At 37.3% G+C, this 21683-nt stretch overlaps 1 protein-coding gene across 1 annotated transcript in view; it reads left to right on the top strand.

Moving 5' to 3' along the window:
• Positions 1-19864, top strand: part of LARS2 (leucyl-tRNA synthetase 2, mitochondrial) — an 81387-nt gene extending 61523 nt beyond the window's left edge. The window contains exons 16-21 of the mRNA XM_019616578.3: positions 727-909; positions 2945-3114; positions 3850-3927; positions 6224-6335; positions 14042-14169; positions 19498-19864. Of these exons, the coding sequence (XP_019472123.1) occupies positions 727-909; positions 2945-3114; positions 3850-3927; positions 6224-6335; positions 14042-14169; positions 19498-19677 (851 nt within the window). The 3' untranslated portion in view covers positions 19678-19864. The remainder of the gene's footprint in view (positions 1-726; positions 910-2944; positions 3115-3849; positions 3928-6223; positions 6336-14041; positions 14170-19497) is intronic.
• The last annotated feature ends 1819 nt before the right edge of the window (positions 19865-21683 follow it).

Here is a 21683-nt window from a genome sequence, read left to right as displayed (position 1 = left end):
CGGGATGTATAATGAGAGTAGGAGAAAATACTGTTTCTCAGTTATTCCCAGTGCCCTCACTGCATAAGCTGGGTCAGCAGCCCTTGTCTGGAGAGCTGTAGCAACAAGAGAGGCTTGGTGTATTTGCCCTCCTTCAAGAACCTCTCACATAGCCATGTTTTCACTGCTTTCTCCTGCATACAAATCCTATAAGATAGCAAAAACAAACAAACAAACAAAAAACCATAAAGAAACCCCACCAACCAATGAACCAAAGAACCAATGAACCTCTTACACGTACTGTTGTCTGTTATCCTATTTTGTTTTAGACAAGTTTGCAGGTGTTTTTGCAAAACTTTGTTGTTGTGCTCTGTAAATACCCCTATTTGTCCCTAAATTCATGCAACAGTAGGCAGGTTATTGTCAGGATAACTTACTGCAGTTAAAGTTATGAACCCGGGGTCTATATAAGCTAACAATAAGCCAAAACTGTCCAAATAAGTCCACCCACCTATGAGGTTTTAAATAGTATGGTTATAACAATGCTTAAATCTCAGGGGAGAAAAATTTGGGAGGGAAAAAGGTTGTTACTTCTTTGTATTATTTTTCTTTTTAAACTGTTTGGAAGAACAAAAAGCCAAACCAACTCACCACAAATACGTTTTTCTTAGCGTTCTTACGAAACTGAATTGTTGTTTTAGATGAGCAAAATTTGTTTTAATATTTTGTGTTTGTCATAATATCTAGGCACTGAACCAGTTCACCTAAAAACTGGTGAGAAAGTCCAAGTCACTTGGGAAAAAATGAGCAAATCTAAGCACAATGGAATAGATCCTGAAGAATTAATGAAAGAGTATGGCATCGACACCATACGACTTTACATTCTGTTTGCTGCTCCTCCAGAACAAGATATTTTATGGGATACTAAAAGTAAGTCAGACTTTGTTGTTGTTGTTTTTTTTTCCTAGTGTATCTTAACACTAAAATTAAAGTAGTTCTTGCTGCCAAAGTTTTTGATTAGTTGAGACAAAAAATTATAATAAACAATTTTGGTGGTTTTTTTTTTCGTTTAAGAGGAGTCACAAAACTGTCACTGCAAAGCAGACTTGCAGGAATACTACAAGATGTGAAAAAAGAGAGATGTATGAAAAACAAAAACATGGTGTTTTCTTCTGAACTAGAGTGCAAATCTGGATCTTGTTCTCTTAATTTTTTTATTAGCTACAATTGTTTGATTGATTGTTTCAAGTTATTTTCTTTATTCTAAGATGTTTTCCTTTGATGGAATCATGTCAGATTCCAGATTAAACTTGGCACTTTTTTTCTTATTTATTATTTCCATTTGTTTAGACATGTGGAATATCTTTTGTAAGATGGACCATAAAATACCTCCTGAAATAGTCTCATTTATCAGAGTCCCTAATAACTAATATTTGTACACAGGACATACCTTTATGGGCTTAGCTCTTAAATAAGATAAGATTTATCCTCCTACACACTTATTCACTGACATTATGCAATTTGTCATACTGACAGGTCTTAATTTCTCCTGTGGCTCATACATTTTAATGTAGACTTGATGCATATATTTTAATGCAGTCGTCTTGTTGCATAAAGCTTTAGTAAAACATCCCATGCCTGATTTAAAACATGTGTATGTCTTTATTCTTGCATTATCTTCTTGCTACTTAGTTCAGTCTGTACTAAGCACAATTTCAGTTGATATCTGTCACCCATTGTATTCATATGCATTCATTTACATATACTGGAGGAGTGGACTTATGACTTCTTGGTTGGCTTTCTGTCTCCATCTAATCACGTCACAGATCTAGGGAAGGTGATAGATGTGAAAGGATAATGCCATAATGCCTATTTAAAAAAAAAAAAAAGCTCTGAAAGTTCTAATTTAACACAGTGAGAGATTTTAGCAGGCTAAAGATAAATTAAGGAAAAAAAAAGTGACAAGGGTTTCTTAAGTCTCCAGTAAGCTTTTGATCTTAATTTCTTTATAACAAAATACAACATACAGTTTATTACAGCATAACTACAGCCTGGAGAATACCAAGCCTGCAATGTTTAGATGGTGTACAAGATTCTGATACGAACAGGACGTTGTATTCTGCATCCCATCTAAGAGAGTTCCTGAGGATCACATAGGCATAATCTATCAGGTTATATTTTACTGTCCAGTTGAGCTTTTACCTAGTGCAATAGGATAATGCACCTGTGTTAGACACTCGTGCAGTGTGATGCAGTGACGCGCAGTCTAGTAGAACTCTGATACTTCTTGAAGCTCAAGCTGTACCTTTCCTCGTGGTTCAGTACCACTCAGCACAAATAGCTAGCTGTGAGCAGTATTAGCTTGGACTTCTCTGTATTACAATTCCTGGGTTACACTCTTTGAAGAGCCATGCAGCAGGACTAGTACTTGCAAGCTCAGGATGAAGAGCTTTATAGTCCTCCCACGTTAAGCTCTGGTACCAGGAATCATAACAGTAATCATTAGCATGGTTGAATTTCTGAAGCAACAGAAGTATACATACTTTTTAAGCTCAAATTTTAAAAGAAATCTCTCTCTCAAAAAAGAGTGTGTGCATGTATTCTTCCATGAGTCTGAAAAATGAGAGCTTGTAGAATTGTTTTCTTGAGTCATTAAAACACAAGGTGAACATTCAAGTAGTGACATAACCATATGGATTTAGCAAATATTTCTGCTAGACGTATGTTTTAAAGCCATTGCAGATAATACTTCTGTTATTTATTATTTGTTTCATTAAGACAACACAGCATTATTTTTGAGGGCATTTACATTTTTCATGTAAAATATAAGGATTTTCAGGTGTTTTTTTTGTTTGTTTTTTGTTTTTAAGTTAAACTCTACCAAACATTCAATTTTGCTTCGAGTTTTGGCATCTTTCATTGCAACTGATATCTGCTTGTTTCTGCCATCTTTCATTAATCTCAGCTGATGCTATGCCAGGTGTTCAGAGATGGCAGACTCGCCTCTGGACACTTGTAACCAAACTTATCGAGGCAAGGACTTCGGAAACCATACCAAATCCTGAGGTTCTGAGTAACATAGAGAAGGCTGAAGCCAAGAGGATCTGGGAGCAAAAGAATCTTGTAATTTCTGAGGTAAAAAGAAACAGTTTGTAAATGAATAAATGACTTATTGCTTGTGCAAAAACTGTGTGCTTGGCTTAGAGGGCCAAGAGTTTTCCCACAGATGAGTAAGTCATGAAATCATTCTTAAGTGAAATATTCTCCATATAAGTAATTTTAATAACATACAGATTTCCTGGGACAGAACTCTTTTGCAAGAGTGCTATTTAGACTGGCAAAATTTATCTACTCTATGCCTTATTTAAAGGATGAAGTGTTACGGCATTAAAATGTCTGGGTTTGAAATAGCTACACTTCCAGCAGCATAGCTATAGATGAATTGTGCAGAATATCTCTTAGCAAACTGCTTTGATCTGTTGGCTTCATACCTCATTATCATGCCTTTAGTTTCATAGAAAATGAGAAGGAAAAAAAGAAAGTTGTTGGAAAAAATAGATCAGTGTTTCCTAAAAAATTATTGAAATGGTTGTTCATCTCTTCTTTTGTGCTAAGTCTGATACTGTGTTTTAGTGTCAAATCAGTTATGCAAGACTCAGGAGGAGATAAAAATATCTGCAAAATTAGCTTCAGATATTTTCCTATGCTTAAACTTTCCCTGATGTAAATCCTGTGGCCAGGGACCTTCACACACACATATGGTTGCATATACGATTTGTTTGCATGTCAAAGTGATTTCCATATAAAAGGTAATATTCAATTTTTGAAAATTACAATTAATTGGTGACAAAACTTTTCTTTTAATTCAAGGTAACAGAGTACTTCACAAAGGATCATTTGTTTAATGCAGCTATTTCTCGACTGATGAGCCTTTCTAACGTACTCCATGTAAGTATGCCATATGAACAAAGATATTTTTCTGTTAGGCATTATTCCTGTAAGTCTTTCTAGAAAGCAAGAGCTGCCTGAACTATAGGTTCAGAATTCCAAAAGTCATTAAATGTCATTACCATTGCTACTGACTCAAGACCCTCATGGCCACTAGGTTGAACTATTCAGATTAAAAGAGATATATTCTAATATTGCTGTATCCTTTGAATATGCTGTGTTTTGCAGGAAGAGCTTGAGAGTATTAGAGGCAGTAGGTTCTGATGGTCACATCTCATCACGTAATTTCAAAAGGATACATTTTCTTCTGGTTTTGTTCTGTTTTTAAACAATATGTATATGTAACTACATAAGTAGTGCATTATAGGATGATCAAACATTCTGATTTAAAAGAAGAGTTATTTTTAACAGGGAAAATAACCTATAATCTTGTGTTCCTTTGAGGTGGTTTTCAGCACTCAACTGTCAGTGAAACAGTTTGTAAATTCCCCTTTCCGAAGACAAACAAAAATAACTTGGCTTTTTTTTAGTTTAGATTATGGGTTTATCAGCTCATAATGAAAGGTCAAATATCCTTATCTTTTCTACTAATCTTAAATCTGTATAAGCAGTTCTTCAAACATATAACGGTAATGCAGTCTAGACAAGAAATCAGATTAAAATTTGGATTTTTTTTGACTGCTTCATTGATAAACCATTTTATATCTTATGGATTCTAAGGAAATTATTGGCAAAGTCGAGGAATATAAGAAAATGTTAAGCAGGGCATGTGCAATTGCTGTACTAAAATAATGAAAATCTGAGATAATGTAAGGTGCTGGGAAGGTGATGCCCAGTTCTCTATTTCTAGCTCAGCGATTAATAGGCATTTTGAGCAATTAGGGAATTTAAAAAAAAAATAAATCAGTGTCCTACGGACAGGTAAATATTTGAACACTGCTATATTTCATGATCAAGGAAGTCAGTGCTGTATCTTTTAAGAGCAAATTTCATTACAGCATGCTTGCACTTCCTCTTTCAGTCCCATTTCAAAGGAGGAAGTGAAGAGATGGGTGAAAATTCAAAAACAGGTAGTAGTTACTAAAACTTATTCAATTCTATCTTTGCTTTCCTCATGAGTATCAATGACAAGACATTGCTGTCTGTCAGCTCTCCTATGGTCTGTGTTTAGCAATCATTGGTTTTGGACAGTTTTCTAGTAGGCAGGATCTGGGGATTGTCACACCCATAAAGTAATCCTCATAAGCTGACACATATTGACATTCTTCTGCGCTGTTTCATTAGGGTGATGAATCATAAATTAAACGTGGAATCTGAACTTACCATGGGATGTAGTTAGAGTCAAAACAGAGGCAAAGAAAGAGAAAGTTTCTCCATCTGCTTTTAGTGCTGTTCTTTTCTACTTGGATTGAAAGAGGAGTTAAAGTTCAAATTTTGCCTGCCTGGCACCTTTTACAAGAAATGGAAAATTACGTTTACTAAAACAAGCTGAAAAACAATCTGGACATCAAACCGTAGAAGGCTGTGTCGTGCTTGTTGCTCCCAGGGCTCCTCATGTTGGCACTAAGCTCAGCTTTACTTAACTGCTCTAGGATCTGATCTAATTGAACCTTATCCCAGCAAAAAAACATGCTGCATTCATCACAATCTGGGTTTTTTGTACAGGCAGTTTACCTCTTTATGTGGCTTGGATTTTATGCAAGATTGCACTTGTTGATGTGGCTGCACTCAATGTTACTCACAGCCACAGATGTCCATGCAGGTCAGTGTTCAGATTCCAGTGCCAGAGCAGATCCCCAGGGATCTATCAGCACCACTCCCTTAATGATTAGAACCATTAGCATCCCAGCTTGTCTGGCTTTTTTATAACAGTGTCAGAGAGCACTTTGTGACCAAGAGGTCTCTAGAACTGCTTGTAAGTTCATAATTTATTGTAAAATTATATTGTTCTGAACATAGACATTGATTTTAGGTTTTGTTACATAGAATGCATACATTGCTTTGAAAATAATACCTCCTATTTGTTTCTGTGGTAACTACAAAGAGCACAGTAACACTACTTGGTGAAGCAAATTCTCAGCTACAAAATGCTATTTTTTAAGATACTCACCACCATTAGATATCTGTTTTCACCAGCAATGAACAAGAGGATGTGCTGCACTCATAACAATCTGTGCCAGCAGAGATATTAATGATATTTTACTGCATGTTATTCTTAATTAACCTGTTTTACTTACCACCCCAAAATATTCATATTTACAATTTATTTTCTTTTTTTTTTTTTCTTTTCACTTAGCAAGCTTCTTGGCCTCTTGTTCTTCACAGTGCAGAATATGAAGATGCTTTGGCTACACTCTGCATTATGGTTGCACCTATGGCTCCACACATTGCATCAGAGATGTGGAAAGGTATTTATAGAACTGCTTTTTCTATTGCTGTCCAGAGACTGATGGTTACTATATAGCAAATTAACCTCCTCTGGGAAGTGCGAATGATGGACAGGAAAGCTTTTTTTTTTCTTTTCTTTTTTTTTCTCCTTAAATCCACCACAGTTGTAAGCCTTGAGGTTTGAATCCCAAGTGGGCTAAATTGCATAGTGTTACTATAGTTAAAACTTGTGAAATAAGGGATGTAGGTACCAGAGTTCAAAAGTTATTTTTAAGGTTTATTGGGAGAAGTTCCAGGACGTATGTGGGAAGATAGGAATATATTCTGTGTAAGGCTGGCCACAAACTGCCGTGTGGTTTTGAACCTAATATTAGCTTTTGGATGCTGTTTTAACCGTTTTGTTTTTGATAGTCACGTTAGAACTTTACGCTTTCAAGTGTTTACAGAATAGAGCGATTAAATGGCTTATATTGCAGAGCTGCATGTGACAGTGAGCTATTATTAAATGCCAAAGAAAGACTGCTTTTGTTGATAGTAGTATTATAGGGGCACAGACTGGAAACAACAGGACCTATTGGGTGGGAGGTTCTTATTTTGTTTTCATTTCCAGTATTTTTAAGATGTCCAGAATAACCTAATTGCTCAGAGTGCCTAATTGTTCAGAATAGAGGGGGATCAGACACAATTCACTTGGAAAATGCTACTTTTAGTCAATATACTGTCTTTCAATAGAAAGTACCATCTAGTTGAAATTACATTTAAATTGAAGTAATTGCTCTGATTTTGTTTTCCACAATGTTTGAGATGGAGTCAGAAGTGGTCTGGGTTAATTACCTAAACATGTAGTGCCATGTGAACTGTGAAATTCAAATGCCTGTTAGGGATACTGAATAATCAAATATGTTTCACAGTATGATAGGAAATCACTCAGCTGTCTTAATTAGCATGATTTATTAAATGTTAAGCTTAATCTTGTTGATCATTTTGACTGCAACAGAAGGAACTCTTTGTTTTTTTTGCTAAAATCATTGGAGAATGAGAATATTGAACACTTACTGGATTGCTCTCTGACTTAAGAACGAAAAGAATGTATAATAAAAATTAGGATTGTATTGTCCTCAGCTGCTGTTTGCAATTAAAAATGCAATTCTTTTTGTGTGGTCCAAATACTGTATGTTATAATTCAGTGCACCTGGCATAAAAAAAAAATTTTTTTTTGGTGATTATTACCTGAGAAATGTTACAATTGAACATGAAAAATAGTCTTTTTTAGCAAGGTAATCATTACATTGCATCAAAATTATTAAACAGTTTTATCAAGAGAATGTATGTACATTTAACTACTGTTTTTTGTCAGAGGACAGTATTATTTAGCAATCACCAACATCTAGCATTTCTGTCCTGGGACTGGGATTGCTGCTGGAAAATCTCCAACTATGAGGGCTGCTTCAAAAAGTAATACCTCCTGTTTTGTTGTGTTGGCCCACGACATCAGAGGCAGATGTTGGTGGTATGGCAGTAGAGGTTGAACCTTTGAACCTTCCCGCCAATATTCCATTACATGTTGTTGCTGTGTGACAGATGGCAGCAGAGGGGCAGTGACAGAATGCTGTCTGACATGGAAGTGCAAGTGAACCAAAGGTGTGGATTTGAATTTCTCCACAAGGAAAAAATGGCACCCATTGACGTTCACTGACACTTGCTGACCGTTTATGGAGACCAAACTGTGGATGTGAGCACAGTGATGCAATGGGTGGTGCATTTCAGCAGTGGTGACAGCACCATGAAAGTTGAGCCACATTCTGGATGGCCACGCACAGCTGTCACACTGTGAAATGAACAGTGTCTGAATCAGCTCATCCATGTGAATTGGTGGATTACAGCCAGGGAACTGTGTACAGAGCTGAGTATTGGCTTCAATGCATTGGAAACAATGGTGACAACACTGGAATGTCACAAAGTTTGTACCAGGTGGGTGCCACAGATGCTCACACAGGAACTGAAAGAACACCATATGCAGGTTTGTCAGGAACTATGCAGCCAATATGAGGCTGAAGGTGACAATTTCCTGGATCTCATCATTAGAAGAAATGAGACATGGTGTCACCACTATGAGCCAGAGTCAGAACGGCAGTACATGGAGTGGTGACACGTGAATTCCTCATTGAAGAAAAAGTTCAAGATGCACCCCTCAGTAGGTAGTGCACTGTTTTTTGGGATAGGAAATTCTCCTGGATTTCCTGGAACCAGGACAAACCATCAGCTCTGACCACTACATTACAACACTGACTAATCTCAAACTTTCTCTTGCAACCTTTCTCTTGCAACACGATGACACCAGGCCCCATACCAGTTTGAAGACTGTGGAGCACATTGCCATTCTTGGCTGCACTGTCCTACCACGCTCCCTGTACAGAATTTGGCACTTTCTGAATTCCATCTGTTCAGGCCAATGAAAGATGGGCTGCATGGGCAACGTGCAGTTGATGCAGTCGTAGCAGCTGTGAAACAATGGGTCACCTTCATGGTACAGATTTTTATGAGTGCAGTATGCAGGCTCTTTCAATGCTGGTGCAGATGCATAGCTAATGGTGATGACTGTGCTGAAAAATATTGTTCTGTGGCTGAAAGTTTGCTCAATCAAATAATGTTGTTGTGCTCTTTGTACCTGCTGTAGTTTCCCTGGAAATAAATGGCAGGTATTCCTTTTGGAGTGACCTACATATAGTTTATCCTCTTGGTTAGCACAAAACTTCTCTAAATACAGTTGGATGTAATTGCAGATCAGTCAATCTAAAGGATTACCAACCAATGACAGTATTAGGAAAATGTAAAAAGTAATTTTAAAGTGGTAATAAAGACGCTTTGCTTGACATTTTAAATAATGACTAATAGGCATCAGTGATGTACACTCTTTTGATTATAATAATGTAATCCTTATTTGTAAGAATTACATCAGAGTTCATTTGAAATTTTAGCATTTTGATCCACTTTGTTTTCTTTATTGGCTGGTTGATGAACCTTGCAAACTCAACTTCAGTTTGATATCCCAACCACATCATGTAGCACTCAGGTTTTAAATATAATTAAAGTAGAATTAGGTAGATTGAAGATACAGCAACTCCTCTTCTGCATCTGAAGACTTATTCTCCCATGGGATTCAATTTAAACGTGACCACCTTGTTTTCATGCATCAGGTTGCAGAAAGAGTTTGATCTTTTTTGTGAGTTGTTTGAAGAGAGAACTTCAGTACTGGCAGCAAATGTTTCTAGTTTGAAGGGAAGGGAAGAGCTGCTTGAATACGGTTTCATAAGTACCTCAGTACCTCACCTAGCAGCCAAAAAGCTGTAACTGAGTATTTTGATATTTTGTGTGTGAAGTAGTTTTTTCTGCTGCTTAGAGGAGGACATTGTCAGTATTTTGGTGCGTCATCCTGATGGTCGTAGTTGTACAATGTGTATGCTGTGTTACAACTTATTAATGTAAAAGCTACTGTAGCCCCTCAGTGCGGGAAGAGTTCATCCGCCTGATATCTTGGCAGTTTATGAACACTAACAGGATGAGGAAATCTGTTTCCTTCCTGAAGCCTTGTATCTGAGGAATATACAGACACCATTTGAGACACGGGTTTTTTTTATTTGTTTGTAGTAGTACAGTGTTTTGCTGTCCACACGAGGATATGAAACTGCTTACTGTGAGTTATTAAATTTTTATTAGTGATGGTGAATGAAAGACATATACTCGTGATAAACCCACCTTAAGATATATTGAAATGAAACATAATTACAGGAAATTGTAATGGTATAATTGCCCTAGTGACATTAGAACTACCATTGCAGTTGTATTTCTGGTTTTGGATTCAGTCCTTGCCCAACAAGGCTTTCCTGAAGAATGGACTGGAAGCTAAGTGATGTTGCAGATTTTCATAGAAAAATTGAATGCAGAAGTCCCCCAGAGTAACCTGCACAAATCCAAGAATAACTCCAGTTTGGAATAAAGACTGATTTTTCCCTCTAAGAGTAATCCAAAATGAAGGCTAAGTCAGTACCAATGGAGGAAGGCAGATCAATTTCAGGAGAACAAAGGGATTCACAGGGAGTTTGCAGAACTGGAAACGCATTCTAGAGTTAGCTTTTAGTAACAGGGGTTTTTCACAACCCTCTTTGGTGTTCTGTCATTAAGGAATGTACAAAATTAATCCACAAACAATGTATTGAATTAATCTATATATTTCTGACTTGTGCAACCAGTAGTATAATAAAGCTTTTCTCAGAGCTGTCCACAAATAGCTGTTCCTGTACTGCTGTAATTTCTTTGAGATTGCAGCCCTTTAATGTATGACAGGCAGGCATAGTCCTCCTGGAGTCCTGGAAGATATTTCTGATATTCAGCTTGCCAGAATCTGTCAAATAGGAAGATTCATTAAAAAGTGAAAGAGCATGTGAAGAATGAAGTAAAAGCTAACAATCTTTGGAAGGGACTGCAGAGGCCAGGAAGACACTAATCCAGATGATATCTCTACCGACTGCTAGAAATTCCTGCTCTGAGCTACTTATAAGCTGAATCTGCTTGCCTGCTAGCATGGTGGATTTTTACTTAACATAGATCCTTATTGTTTCGATTTTGCTAAATCCAAAGGTTATCAGCATTTGGATAATGTGTCCTCATAGTCATAGCCTACTGTTCCTCTGGTCATTTTCTATCCCGTTAGGAAAATAAACTCCAATAGTGGCTAGTTTCAGAAGCCTTAATTAATTTCCTTTTATCTCCCATAAAGACTTCCGTCCTCCTTGCCGTTTTCCTTTGTTAAGCTCTCAGTGCTGGCCGTTGTCCCTCACCATACCAGCCATTCCTCAGTCTATTTCATAATCACGTCTTTTTCTCTTGCCTACATCATTTCATGGCAAGCTATCTGTACCATTTCTGGAATTTAACAGATTCATTATGCTAATATTTTTTTTTCCTGTAAGACTAGAAGTACTTTACTGTCCTACCTTGCCTTCATGACAGACAACTGCTTCCACATCGCTCTTCTTAAATCTCTCCTTATTTTGCCAATCGGCTCTTTCACCCAAACAGCACCTCAGGGGAAGAATTATTCTAATGAAATATTAATGACTCACGTAATGCTAATAAAATGTTGCCGTGAGCTTAAATCTTGTTAGACTTGTCCTCTCTCCTCCTCCTGTCAACTCGCTCGTTTACAGTAGCATAATATGCTGCGGTGTTAATGAAGACTTCAGTCCAGTGAGTTACAGGCTGGGGAAAGCTTGGTTCAGTGTTAGCTTGCCAGTTAGTGAAAGTCCATTGACACAGATCCAACTGCAGGATCAGGGCTTTGGATTGAGCACAAGATCTGTCCCCAGAAATGGTGTACATGTAAGCTCTGGAAAGTGCACTCAGTTGGCTTTTTGACCTGTGTTTGCAAGAGAAGACAGAGCTGAAAAATCAAAACAAGGCAATAAATAGGAAGCAAAATGCACACTACTTCGTAATGTGTGTTTCAGTAGGTGCTTTCCAGTACAAGAAGATAGTATCCCAAGTTTTTAATGTTTTTGCACCAAGGATCTGTGAAATTGTTAGTTCTTAAGATCTCAAATGGTGCTTTTGTTTAATGTATCAGAATCAAGTGGAAGGGCAGGAGGAGATTCTGTCCAGGGCCTGCTCAGCGTGCCAGCAAATCTAGTTTATGACGATGAACTTTCTGGTCCTGTGTGTTGCACTTTGAAAACGCCAAACAAATCATGACTGTATTTTCTGTGTTGTACAGCTTGCAAAATGTGAATTTAAGGCAGGAAGCCAAACAGGCAACCTAAGTAAAACCTTCATTTTGGTTTCCTGTCAAGCTGTTTTCTGAAACTAGTTCTGTTGACTTTTGCACTTTTTTTTTTTTTAATACGGGTGAGCTCATAGCCCATTCTGTAGCAAGCAAACTAACCTAAAGATTGACACAGTGCTTAATCATGCTTTATCTGCTTCAGAATACATGTTAATTATTTTTTATTAGTAAGCTTACTACAACTGACAGCCTCCATGGGATTAAACGTGGCCCTGTTTCTGCCCATGTAGATGGAGATTCTCAACTTATATCAGAAAGTGGTTTTTAAAAAGCTAGAAGAATGTACTTCAACAGGAAAATAAGGAGTGGCCAGTATGCATGCTTCTGCCACGAGGCATGTGATCAATTGGAAAGAAATGAGCTCATCTGTATGTTCAAAAGCCAAAAGGGGAAGAATTTAACAGCTGTCATCTTTAAAGTCAACATGATAATGAATCACCAGTGTGAAGGGTGGTTTTTTTTTTCTTTTTTTTCTGTTTGATTTCTTATCTTTTGCTCTTTCAGTTTCTGAGCAACTGTAACGAGGGAAGAAACACACAAATCCAGATGCACTGAAGAATTTAATCAATTATTTACCTAAAAAGATTGCGGCTTCATTGTTATTCTTAGGAAATGTGCACATTCTGTGTGATTCTTGCTTGCCATTAGAAACAGCTCCCAGCAGTCCACCACACTGTCTTCTGAGTGATTCAGAAAACAGCAAGATTGTGTGTCACTTAACAGAAGCGCTTTGTCTGAAAAAGCACTGACAAGTATCTGGTGGATTTCATTCTGGAGGAAGTTGCCTTCTTTTTATGTTTGTGTTTGCTGTTATTCGCCCTATTAGTCTAAACAATCCAGCTAAATAAATTGGTGCATTATGCGTGGTGTATGTTTCTGCTGGTAATGTCTGCTATTGTGCTGTGTTTTCTTTATCTTCTTGAGTTTCCTTAAACCAGATGAGTTTTCAGATACTCTTGGTTGTTATGTTCTGCAATTCTGAAGGAAGCATATGCTCTAAAAAAAAAAAAAAAAAAAGCTTTAATCCATATTCTTACTCATGTTTATAATTTAAAAATCTACTGGCTTTGTAGGAAAGAATCACGACAGCTATCCGTGTCAGTATTGCATATTTGACAGCATTTTCAGTGAAATCTTTTTATTTTGCCCTACAGTTGGAGTAGACAGAAACATAAATTCCACTCAGAAGCTTTAATTCAGTTAAACAATGTGGCTTCAGAGTGAATTACAACTAATTCTACTGGTACTTTAGTAAATCTTGGAGTGCAAAGTCTGTTTAATAGAAAGAGATAATTTATAGCCATTTTAAGAGTATTTTTAAATAAAATCAAAGGATAAACTATTTCAGCGTGTACATGAAATAAGAAAGAAAGCAAGCTGTGCAAGGTATACTTACACAGAACCTTTAATTTGTGAGTAAGTAGATTATTTACATCTTGGAAGTAGCTTGACTTGCAGCTGAAACTAGCCAGCACATTGCAGGAAACCACCCAGCATATGACAGATGATAAAATATTAAGCCATAACTGTGCCTTATTTTGACTGAGTTCCTCAATAGGAAGGTTTTGTACGTTTCCCTGCTCGTTTTCTTAAATTAGGTTGATATTTCAATTGAATTCTTCAAGTAGATTTTTTAAAAATACTAATCCTAATCGAAAATGTACCCCCAGTGTTCATGTCAGAGTCGCTGTACATAGTGTAAAGCAAATGTTTTCACAGCTGTGTACCTTTCTGTTTAAAATGTGCTGTATGCTCATCTAAACAGAGTTATTTCCTCCTGAAGGAACTTGCTTTCAAAGTAAACTTTGTTCTCATCCTATTTATCAAACAAATCCTAAAAACTGAATGATCTGATGATAATATGGTTGAATGGGTTTCATTTTCCAGGTTTGGCGCATATAGAGAATAAACTTTGTGCTCATCATAACTGGGGTGCTGATGTGCTGCATCAGTCCTGGCCCAAAGTAGACCCAGAATACCTTCAACCACCAGATGTAGTGGAGATGTCTGTTCTGGTAAGAGTTTTTCATTTATTTTCAGTTGGGTAATTAATGCATTGTAAGCTCAGAGAAGGTGACAAAATCCCTGCTCTTGTGGAAGTCAGTTCCCTGTTTATGTGGCTCAGGGAAAGGTGAAATAGGGTGGAAGTTGCAATTAAGTTGTGCTGAGTAATTAAAATGGTTTCCTAAGTGAAAGACACATAGTATGTTTGGAAGGAAGACAGTCTAAATATACATATTTTTCAGTGACTGAATAGTAGTACTAGTAGTATGTGGAGATTGGACAGACTGTGGGCAAGGCCAGTACAGCAGAAACCATGACCAAAATACATACAGGTCTCTCCAAATTTTTTTCCCTGTCAGACCATTTAAGGTCTTAACTCTGTACAAAAATGTAAAACGAAGTGATATTTCTTGTGCTACCTGTAGTGCTGTGGTTGCCTAATGCAACCAATTACAAGCTGGTTTTAGTTGCTTCAATTTTTGCCAAACTATGTTTCCTGTCTGCCTCAGGCAGAACTTCTGGCAAACATCAACAAAGCATATTTCCAGGAATTAAGTTTAGGAAAAACAGGTAGTTTTGCTAATGTTAGAATTGCATCCCAGATCCTACTTGAGCTCTAAAACCTCCGAGGTTTATGGAAGGAGCTGGCAGTTCAGTAGAAGACTTGGCCTGTAACTACATTTAGCTAACCTGTAATTTCCCAAAACGTGTATACGCACATGCACAATGTGGTTTACCATCTTTTTTTCCTACATCTCTATCTAGTCAGTATTCAGCATGCCTGCAAGCATCATAAAGCTTTATTTTTACATGGAGCACAGTAGCAGCAAGTGCCACTGCAGGCCATGGAGCAACTGTGGGATTGGGAGTCAAGTGGGTGGGATTCATGGCTAGTGTCTCAGCTCTTCTGTTAGCTGATTCTCAATCAGCTTGAATTCAGGTCCTCCATGCTCAGGCATCGTCATAGTCCGCAGCTACATAGCTGCATCTTACAAACCAGCAGTGCTCCTGTCTTTTTCATTGCTCACTGGGGAAATCTTTCATATATCATGCAAACATTCTCAGCGTCAGTGCTTTAACGTAAACATTTTTTGTGTGTGTCTCTGGATATTCTGTACTTTGAATGAGATGTCTCCAGAAGAAATGGCATTCAGTCATTTAAAACTGCATGCTCTGAATGTGTGTGTGTATGAGACATATGCACACACATATGAGACATATGAGACATATGAGAAACAATGCATTTGTTTTTTTTAACTGTTGTATTCTGTTAACTCATTTGGGTAAAAGAAGTAGGCTGTGCAGTTATTTGTGTTTAGCTGTTTTGCTTTTTTTAAGAAGGAAAGAAGTTGGTTAGATGTAGGGGAAGCTGTGTTGCTGTAGATTTCCTTAATCAAAATTATCTTTGCAAACAGTTTCATGTCTTGCCAGTCCACTTGAACAGAATGGAAAATGCTGCTAAGAACACTAATTTCTCTAATGTTGAATGTAATCCTTAGCAGTGGCCACAGAGTATGTCTTTTGGAGGAAATTTTTGGTTGTTGGCATCTTTTCCCAAACCAAAGACAAAGATTCATTTGCTGTCTGGGTTAACAACAGATTTCAGGCTAATGTTCATTGTTATTTCTCTACTTTTTAATCTTTTTTTTTTTTTTCAAGTGGTATGTAGTTTTTAAATACCAGTAAAAGAGTCCTATATCCACAAAATCTTCACTTAGATATAATTACGTTGCTCAAGATTAAAATAAACCTTTGCCTTCCAGTACAGCTAGGAAACACCTTAAATTTCAGTTTCAATTTCAATTTAGGATGAAGTTATGCATGAGAAATTGTGTAATTATAGGAACTTCTTTGCAGTTGTGTTTAAAGCAAATGTTTTAAAATAGATTTTTAAAGTAAAAACTGCAACAGCACAAAAAAAATTCTGACTTGAATGCTTTCAGGACTGCACAACTGAGCATAAGAAAGCCTAAACATTACTAATATTTTTCTGCTTATGCTGAAACTTTCTTCTCAAAAATAGAAACTGGAAACATAAAAATAAATTTTGCTTTAAGCAATCATTGTGAAAATTACTTTTGTTTCTTGTCCTGACTGACTTTGTCAGAGCTATAGTCTCATGTAGAAGTCCTCTAATAAGGGAATGATCAACCTCTGTATGCTCAATGGAAGATTCTGATGTGTGTAAACACCTTTCTTAGGCCTGAGGAAATAAGTGAATGGAAGAAGAGAGAGACAAGTTTCTCTTGAAGACTGAGAATGTTTCTTAAAAATAATGACTGTGGGAGTGCCTGGCTTTGCTACATTAAGGTAAAGGGACATACAGAAAAGCAGTGACAAACCACTATAAATGTGAATATTTACAGTCATGTGACCACTGCAGGCTTTTGTATGGCTGTAAAAATAAATTGCCTTCATTAAAACAAGAAAGTCAAAGTAAGGAGGAACTGGTTAGTTGCAAGGAGACAGTGTCTCTTCACAAGGCTGCACAGTCAAGCTGAGTCTTTGGGCCACAACCCTATTCTTCTCAAGACCTCAAACTGCCTCAGGCTGCCAGCAATTTGCCTGCTGAGACGTGGTTTTATTTCTCTTGACACAAGATACTTCATTATTTCCTGTCTGTGCCGGAGTTATGTCTTTCCATATTTAACCCAAGGCAGCAAAATGAACCAACTCTCTGCACCCTTGACTGATACAATATAGACTGCATACAAGAATGACATTTAAACTTATCTTAATGGAGATGCATGTGTACTTATTGATCTAAATACTATCTTGAAGTTGAATAATTTTCATTTGCCTGCACTTACATTACATCCTAACGTATATTGTTAACGCTGTGAAAAATCTGACCCGAGTGTAGAGTCACAGCATTTCATCTTGTCAACACACTTGCAGCGTTCCTCACGTTGCGTAGGTGGTGCAGAACTGTTAACAGCTGCAGTCTTACAACTGCTTTTTTGAAAACATAAGCCTAAGTTTGCATCATTTTACTGCTTCTGAGTGTGAGGAAGGCCTACAACTGCATAGATACTTTCCTTTTTACTTCTCCAAAGGATTGTGAATAAATGGGGCTGCTCTAAAAAAACTCAAAAAAGCAGAAGGGAAATCAGCAGCTTCCTTTCTCAGCAGAAGAAAGGACTCGGCCTCATTTGAGGTTGCAATTTTCTGTGAAGGTTTTTCAAAGAAATAAGACTGCTAGCACCCTCATTTTTTGAGCAGGCACTTTTACCCAAAGTTAATAAGGGATACACTGCTGATCTAGTGAGATGCAGAGAGCCAGAGATGTTTGTCCTGAGGAGAATCTAATGCCTCAGCTAAAAGAGTATATGAATAAGGCGCTTGTTACATACAGTGTGTGATCAAGCCTGCAGACAACTTTTTAGTTTTTAGGAACAGTGTTGATATACTTGACTCTGCACCATGATAGCTATATTATAATGAAAACCATTCTACAAATATGTGCTGAAATCATAACCAGTCTGCTGTTTGATGCAATTCACAGTGCCATGTGTGGGAAGATATGGGCAGATACTGTGGGAAGGCACACACAGACAGGCTGCTCGGGCTCCTCAACATTTCTGGGAAAACACAACTGCTAGGAGTCATTTATTTGCTATGTTCACCTAGCCCAGTTGTCTTGTGCGTTGAGAACAGCACCAGCTAGGCTAGTTGTGCCAATTTTCCCCCCGCTAGCATCTGTCCACTGGAACATAATAGTTTGCATCATGGACAAAATGAATGACATTTAACTGACCGGGCTTAGTTTTTAACAACAGGCTGTGTGAACTAGCAGTAAGCCCACAAGCTTGCCTCATCTTCTCACTGAAGCTGTACCAGGTTTGATTTTTACCATTTTCTTTTTTCTCATGGAATGTTTTTCTTCTTTGAAGTGTCAAGTCAAAAGGAACTACTTGTGTGTTTTTGTCATGGTAGCTCTAAAAATGAAATGCTCTTGTTTTTCAAAGGATTTATTTCTCAGAAGGTACCAAAGGCAAAGCTTGACAGACAGACACACTTTTATGATACCAAGTTATGGATGCAGGAAAGAATAGTTAAAGGTCTACTTATATTATCACTGCAGATTAATGTCAAGGCTGGTCAAAAAACAGAAATGACTCATCCCAGCTGCATTTGAGGCTTCATCTTGTTCCTTAAAAGGCTTTCTCATCTTCCTCTCTCAGAGAACTGCACAGATTGTTTAGTGTTAAATAAAATACAAATCAAGTAACTGAAGTAGGTCTCTCCCATTGGTGGTATGTTGCATCCACTATTCCTGGATTTAAAAAATAACAACAACAAGCTGTGTGCATTTCTATGTCCAAGATGTATGAAGCAAAACATATTACTTTCAGGTGATTGAAAAATAGTTACAGCAGTGTCCAGCTGGCAAAGATCTGCAGTATCTGCAGGAGATTCTCAAGCAAGCGAGTAATTTGAACTGGATTAAAAATTGCATATTGTTTAATATGCTAAAATGGAAGATTAGTGTTATTTACGCTGATCCATAGAAGGTACTTCATATAAATCCGAAAGCTTTTTTAATTGTGAATTTTATGTTATTTCCAGAAAAGGTACTCAGTAGGACTCAGTAGACTACATACATTATGTAGTCTGAATGGATGACAGAAAGTAATTATGAGATCACATTATGCATTGAGATGATTCCTACTGAAGTAGGAATCTTACTCAGTTGTACTTAAATGGTTCTGCCTCGCTGGTGCAAAGCTAGTATGGAAACTGCTCTGAAAACAGCCAGACACAGGAAAGCATTACCTTAAGAGGGGCTGTCATCTTTGTGGTTGGGTTGGCTTAATGAGTCATGCCTTTAGTAAGAATACAGCATTACAATGAGCTAAAGCCTTTTTTTTTTTTTTTTTAAATGAGTTATGAAGAATCCTTTGGATATATCTTTTCAGCCACAAATATTTTTTATATATCTTGCACTTGAAAGAAGGAATTAGTTGTAGAGAATCCCAGCCGTTCTGTTCGCTGTCTGTTCAGCCTGTGCGACTATCTTGTTTTCAGGCTTAAAAGATCACCACATTACATAGTCACTCAATGCTTGCTATCTTCAAAAAATTACACTTCCTGTGTCTACTTCTTAAATTTTGCTTGAGTATCCTGAGACAAATTTTTATTCTCTCATGCTATTCTAGAGGGCCAGGAAGTATGGAAAAACTTATCCTCTGCTTAGAAAGTTTCGTACTGAGGAAAAAGACAGTTTGATCCACTTTTTTCACCACACATAATGAGATGGATTGCATTCAGGAGATGAAAGTGTATAAATCAGTCTGGTAACTTCTGTCTTTTCTTGTTCTCATGTTTGTGTTTTCCAGATCAATAACAAAGCCTGCGGCAAAGTTTCTGTGCCTCAGCAAGCAGCCCGCAATGTTGAAGAAGTCCACGAGATAGTTCTTCAAAGTGAACTTGGAGCCAAGCATCTCCAGGGACGAACCATTAAAAAGGCCTTTCTGTCTCCAAGAACTGCCCTTATCAACTTCTTAGTGCAAGAGTAAGACTTTGCTGGGCTATGAAAGAGAACTGGAATCTTTCAGGATGAAATTAATTCAAAATACCAATGGTGGTTATTTAAATCTCATATAACAGTGGGGGAGAAATGTTAACAAAATTAGGTTGCTGCTGAGTATTCATTTCAACAAGGAGGAATGTACAGAATTAAAGTTTCACATCAAATCATGGTAAGATGCTGTTTGTCCATATTCTCTGGGTGAATGAGAAGGAAATACAGAAGAAGTAATTGTAATAGAATGTAAGTGTTGTAAAGCACATGGATTTTTAGGTCAACTAAATAGGAATCTATCCTATTTGAAATTTGGCTTGGACAAATGCAGAGGCATGATTCCAGAACTAAACAGCTGCCATGAGTGCGTGCTACACCAAATGTTAGTCCATCTTTGCTCCACCTATCTCACATTTAGATAACCTACCATTAATCAGCACTTTCCATAACAACATTTTCTTATAACTTAATGTAAATTAGCACTGGCTAATGGCTTTATTCATAATAAGTAGCCAGAATGAGGTGATTTGATCTATTTCACATGCATTTCAGAGGCAAGCCAAGAAAACAGTCAGATGATTTAACTGAGCCCTGCCTTAGCCAGGATCCTCCTTACTTGCTGGCATATTTTTGTTGGTTCATACATGAGAGTGTCAGATTTCGCAAAGTGCCGACAATTGTTTCTGCACAGACCAAATGGAAGTGACTTCCCTTTCATGAGCCATCCCAGAGACTTCAAGGGGAGTTGAGAAAGGGACAAGGCAACTACATACAGGCAGCCACTGTGCTTTTTGATTCCACCCTTAGTTTTTTCTAGTGCCTAGATTGTAAAACTTCAAATAACATTTGTTGGTTTTGTTTTTTTGTTCATCTGTTTTATTTCTGAGGGATTCTTTAAGTAGAACTAGCAGTCACATTTCTAAAAATCAGATGTCTGTAAAACACAAAGCTTTTTTCATGCCTCATTCCAGCCGTATTATTTGCGCACTGCATTACTGTTACATCCACATAGAAATGCTTACTGTATTTAGCAAGTGCTTGAAAAAGGTTTTCAAAAGAGACAGTTACAGGGTTCATTGTGTGGGCATGCCTCTTTTTTAACAACTATTAAAATCAGCCATTTATGAGCCCTTCTGACAGTTAAGACAAGGAGCTAGTCAAATAGAGAGGTCTGTTAACCCTCCAGTCCAAGAGCCATCCAGTGTATCAGACTAAAAGAAAACCAACAAAAATCTCCCACTGAGCAATATTTAAGTCCAACGCATCCTGAGCAAGTAAGATGAAGATAGATTCTTTGAAGTGTTAGCGCTAAGGAATACCAGAAATTAATTTGGTTTTATGCATTTTGGTAGCAAAGATCTAGCTACATAATGGAGATTTCAGGCTCAGTGAGCAGAGAAGGCCCTACACTTTCCTAAATGTGCAAAAAAAACTTTTCAGACTTCTCCTTCCTTCTGGACCACACTTGTGCACATTTTCTCTTCAGCAGTCCTTTGATGGAAGAATGATTAAGAAATAGAATATTTATAATGAAGATACAGTCTTTGCAGTTTTAAGACTCCCTAAATCTTAGCCACAAAGGAATGCATTCAGACATTTAAACACAGGCCTTTAGTTGGAGTTAAAATAATTTGAATTCCAATGTCAGCCTGACATGTATGTTGTTATGAATTGGTAAAACTCCTGTTCAGAAGTCCCTGAAAGACTGTGAAAGGGATCTTTTAAAGTAAAATTTGTAGCCCAAGCACATTCCTGCCTTTTCCGTATAAAAGTTTAATGCTCCCTACGGAACCATTCAAACAGATTTTCTTTGGGGAAAGGTGACATGTTTGGTGTAAAAAAAAAACCCACCTTGTAATATTTTCAAGGATGAAGAAAGATGTTGTAAGCCCAGCAGCCCTACGATGCCTTTAAACAAAAGCTGCAGTCACTACAGGGCTGAGCAGCAGACCACAATGTTTACTGCTGTTAGTACTGGTTATATTTGCTCTTGCAGGAGGA

Source organism: Meleagris gallopavo, chromosome 6 (assembly GCF_905368555.1).
Source record: "Meleagris gallopavo chromosome 6, MGAL_WU_HG_1.1, whole genome shotgun sequence".
Taxonomy (NCBI): domain Eukaryota; kingdom Metazoa; phylum Chordata; class Aves; order Galliformes; family Phasianidae; genus Meleagris; species Meleagris gallopavo.
Note: the sequence above shows the minus strand (reverse complement) of the source record. Positions and strands in the feature narration are given on the sequence as shown.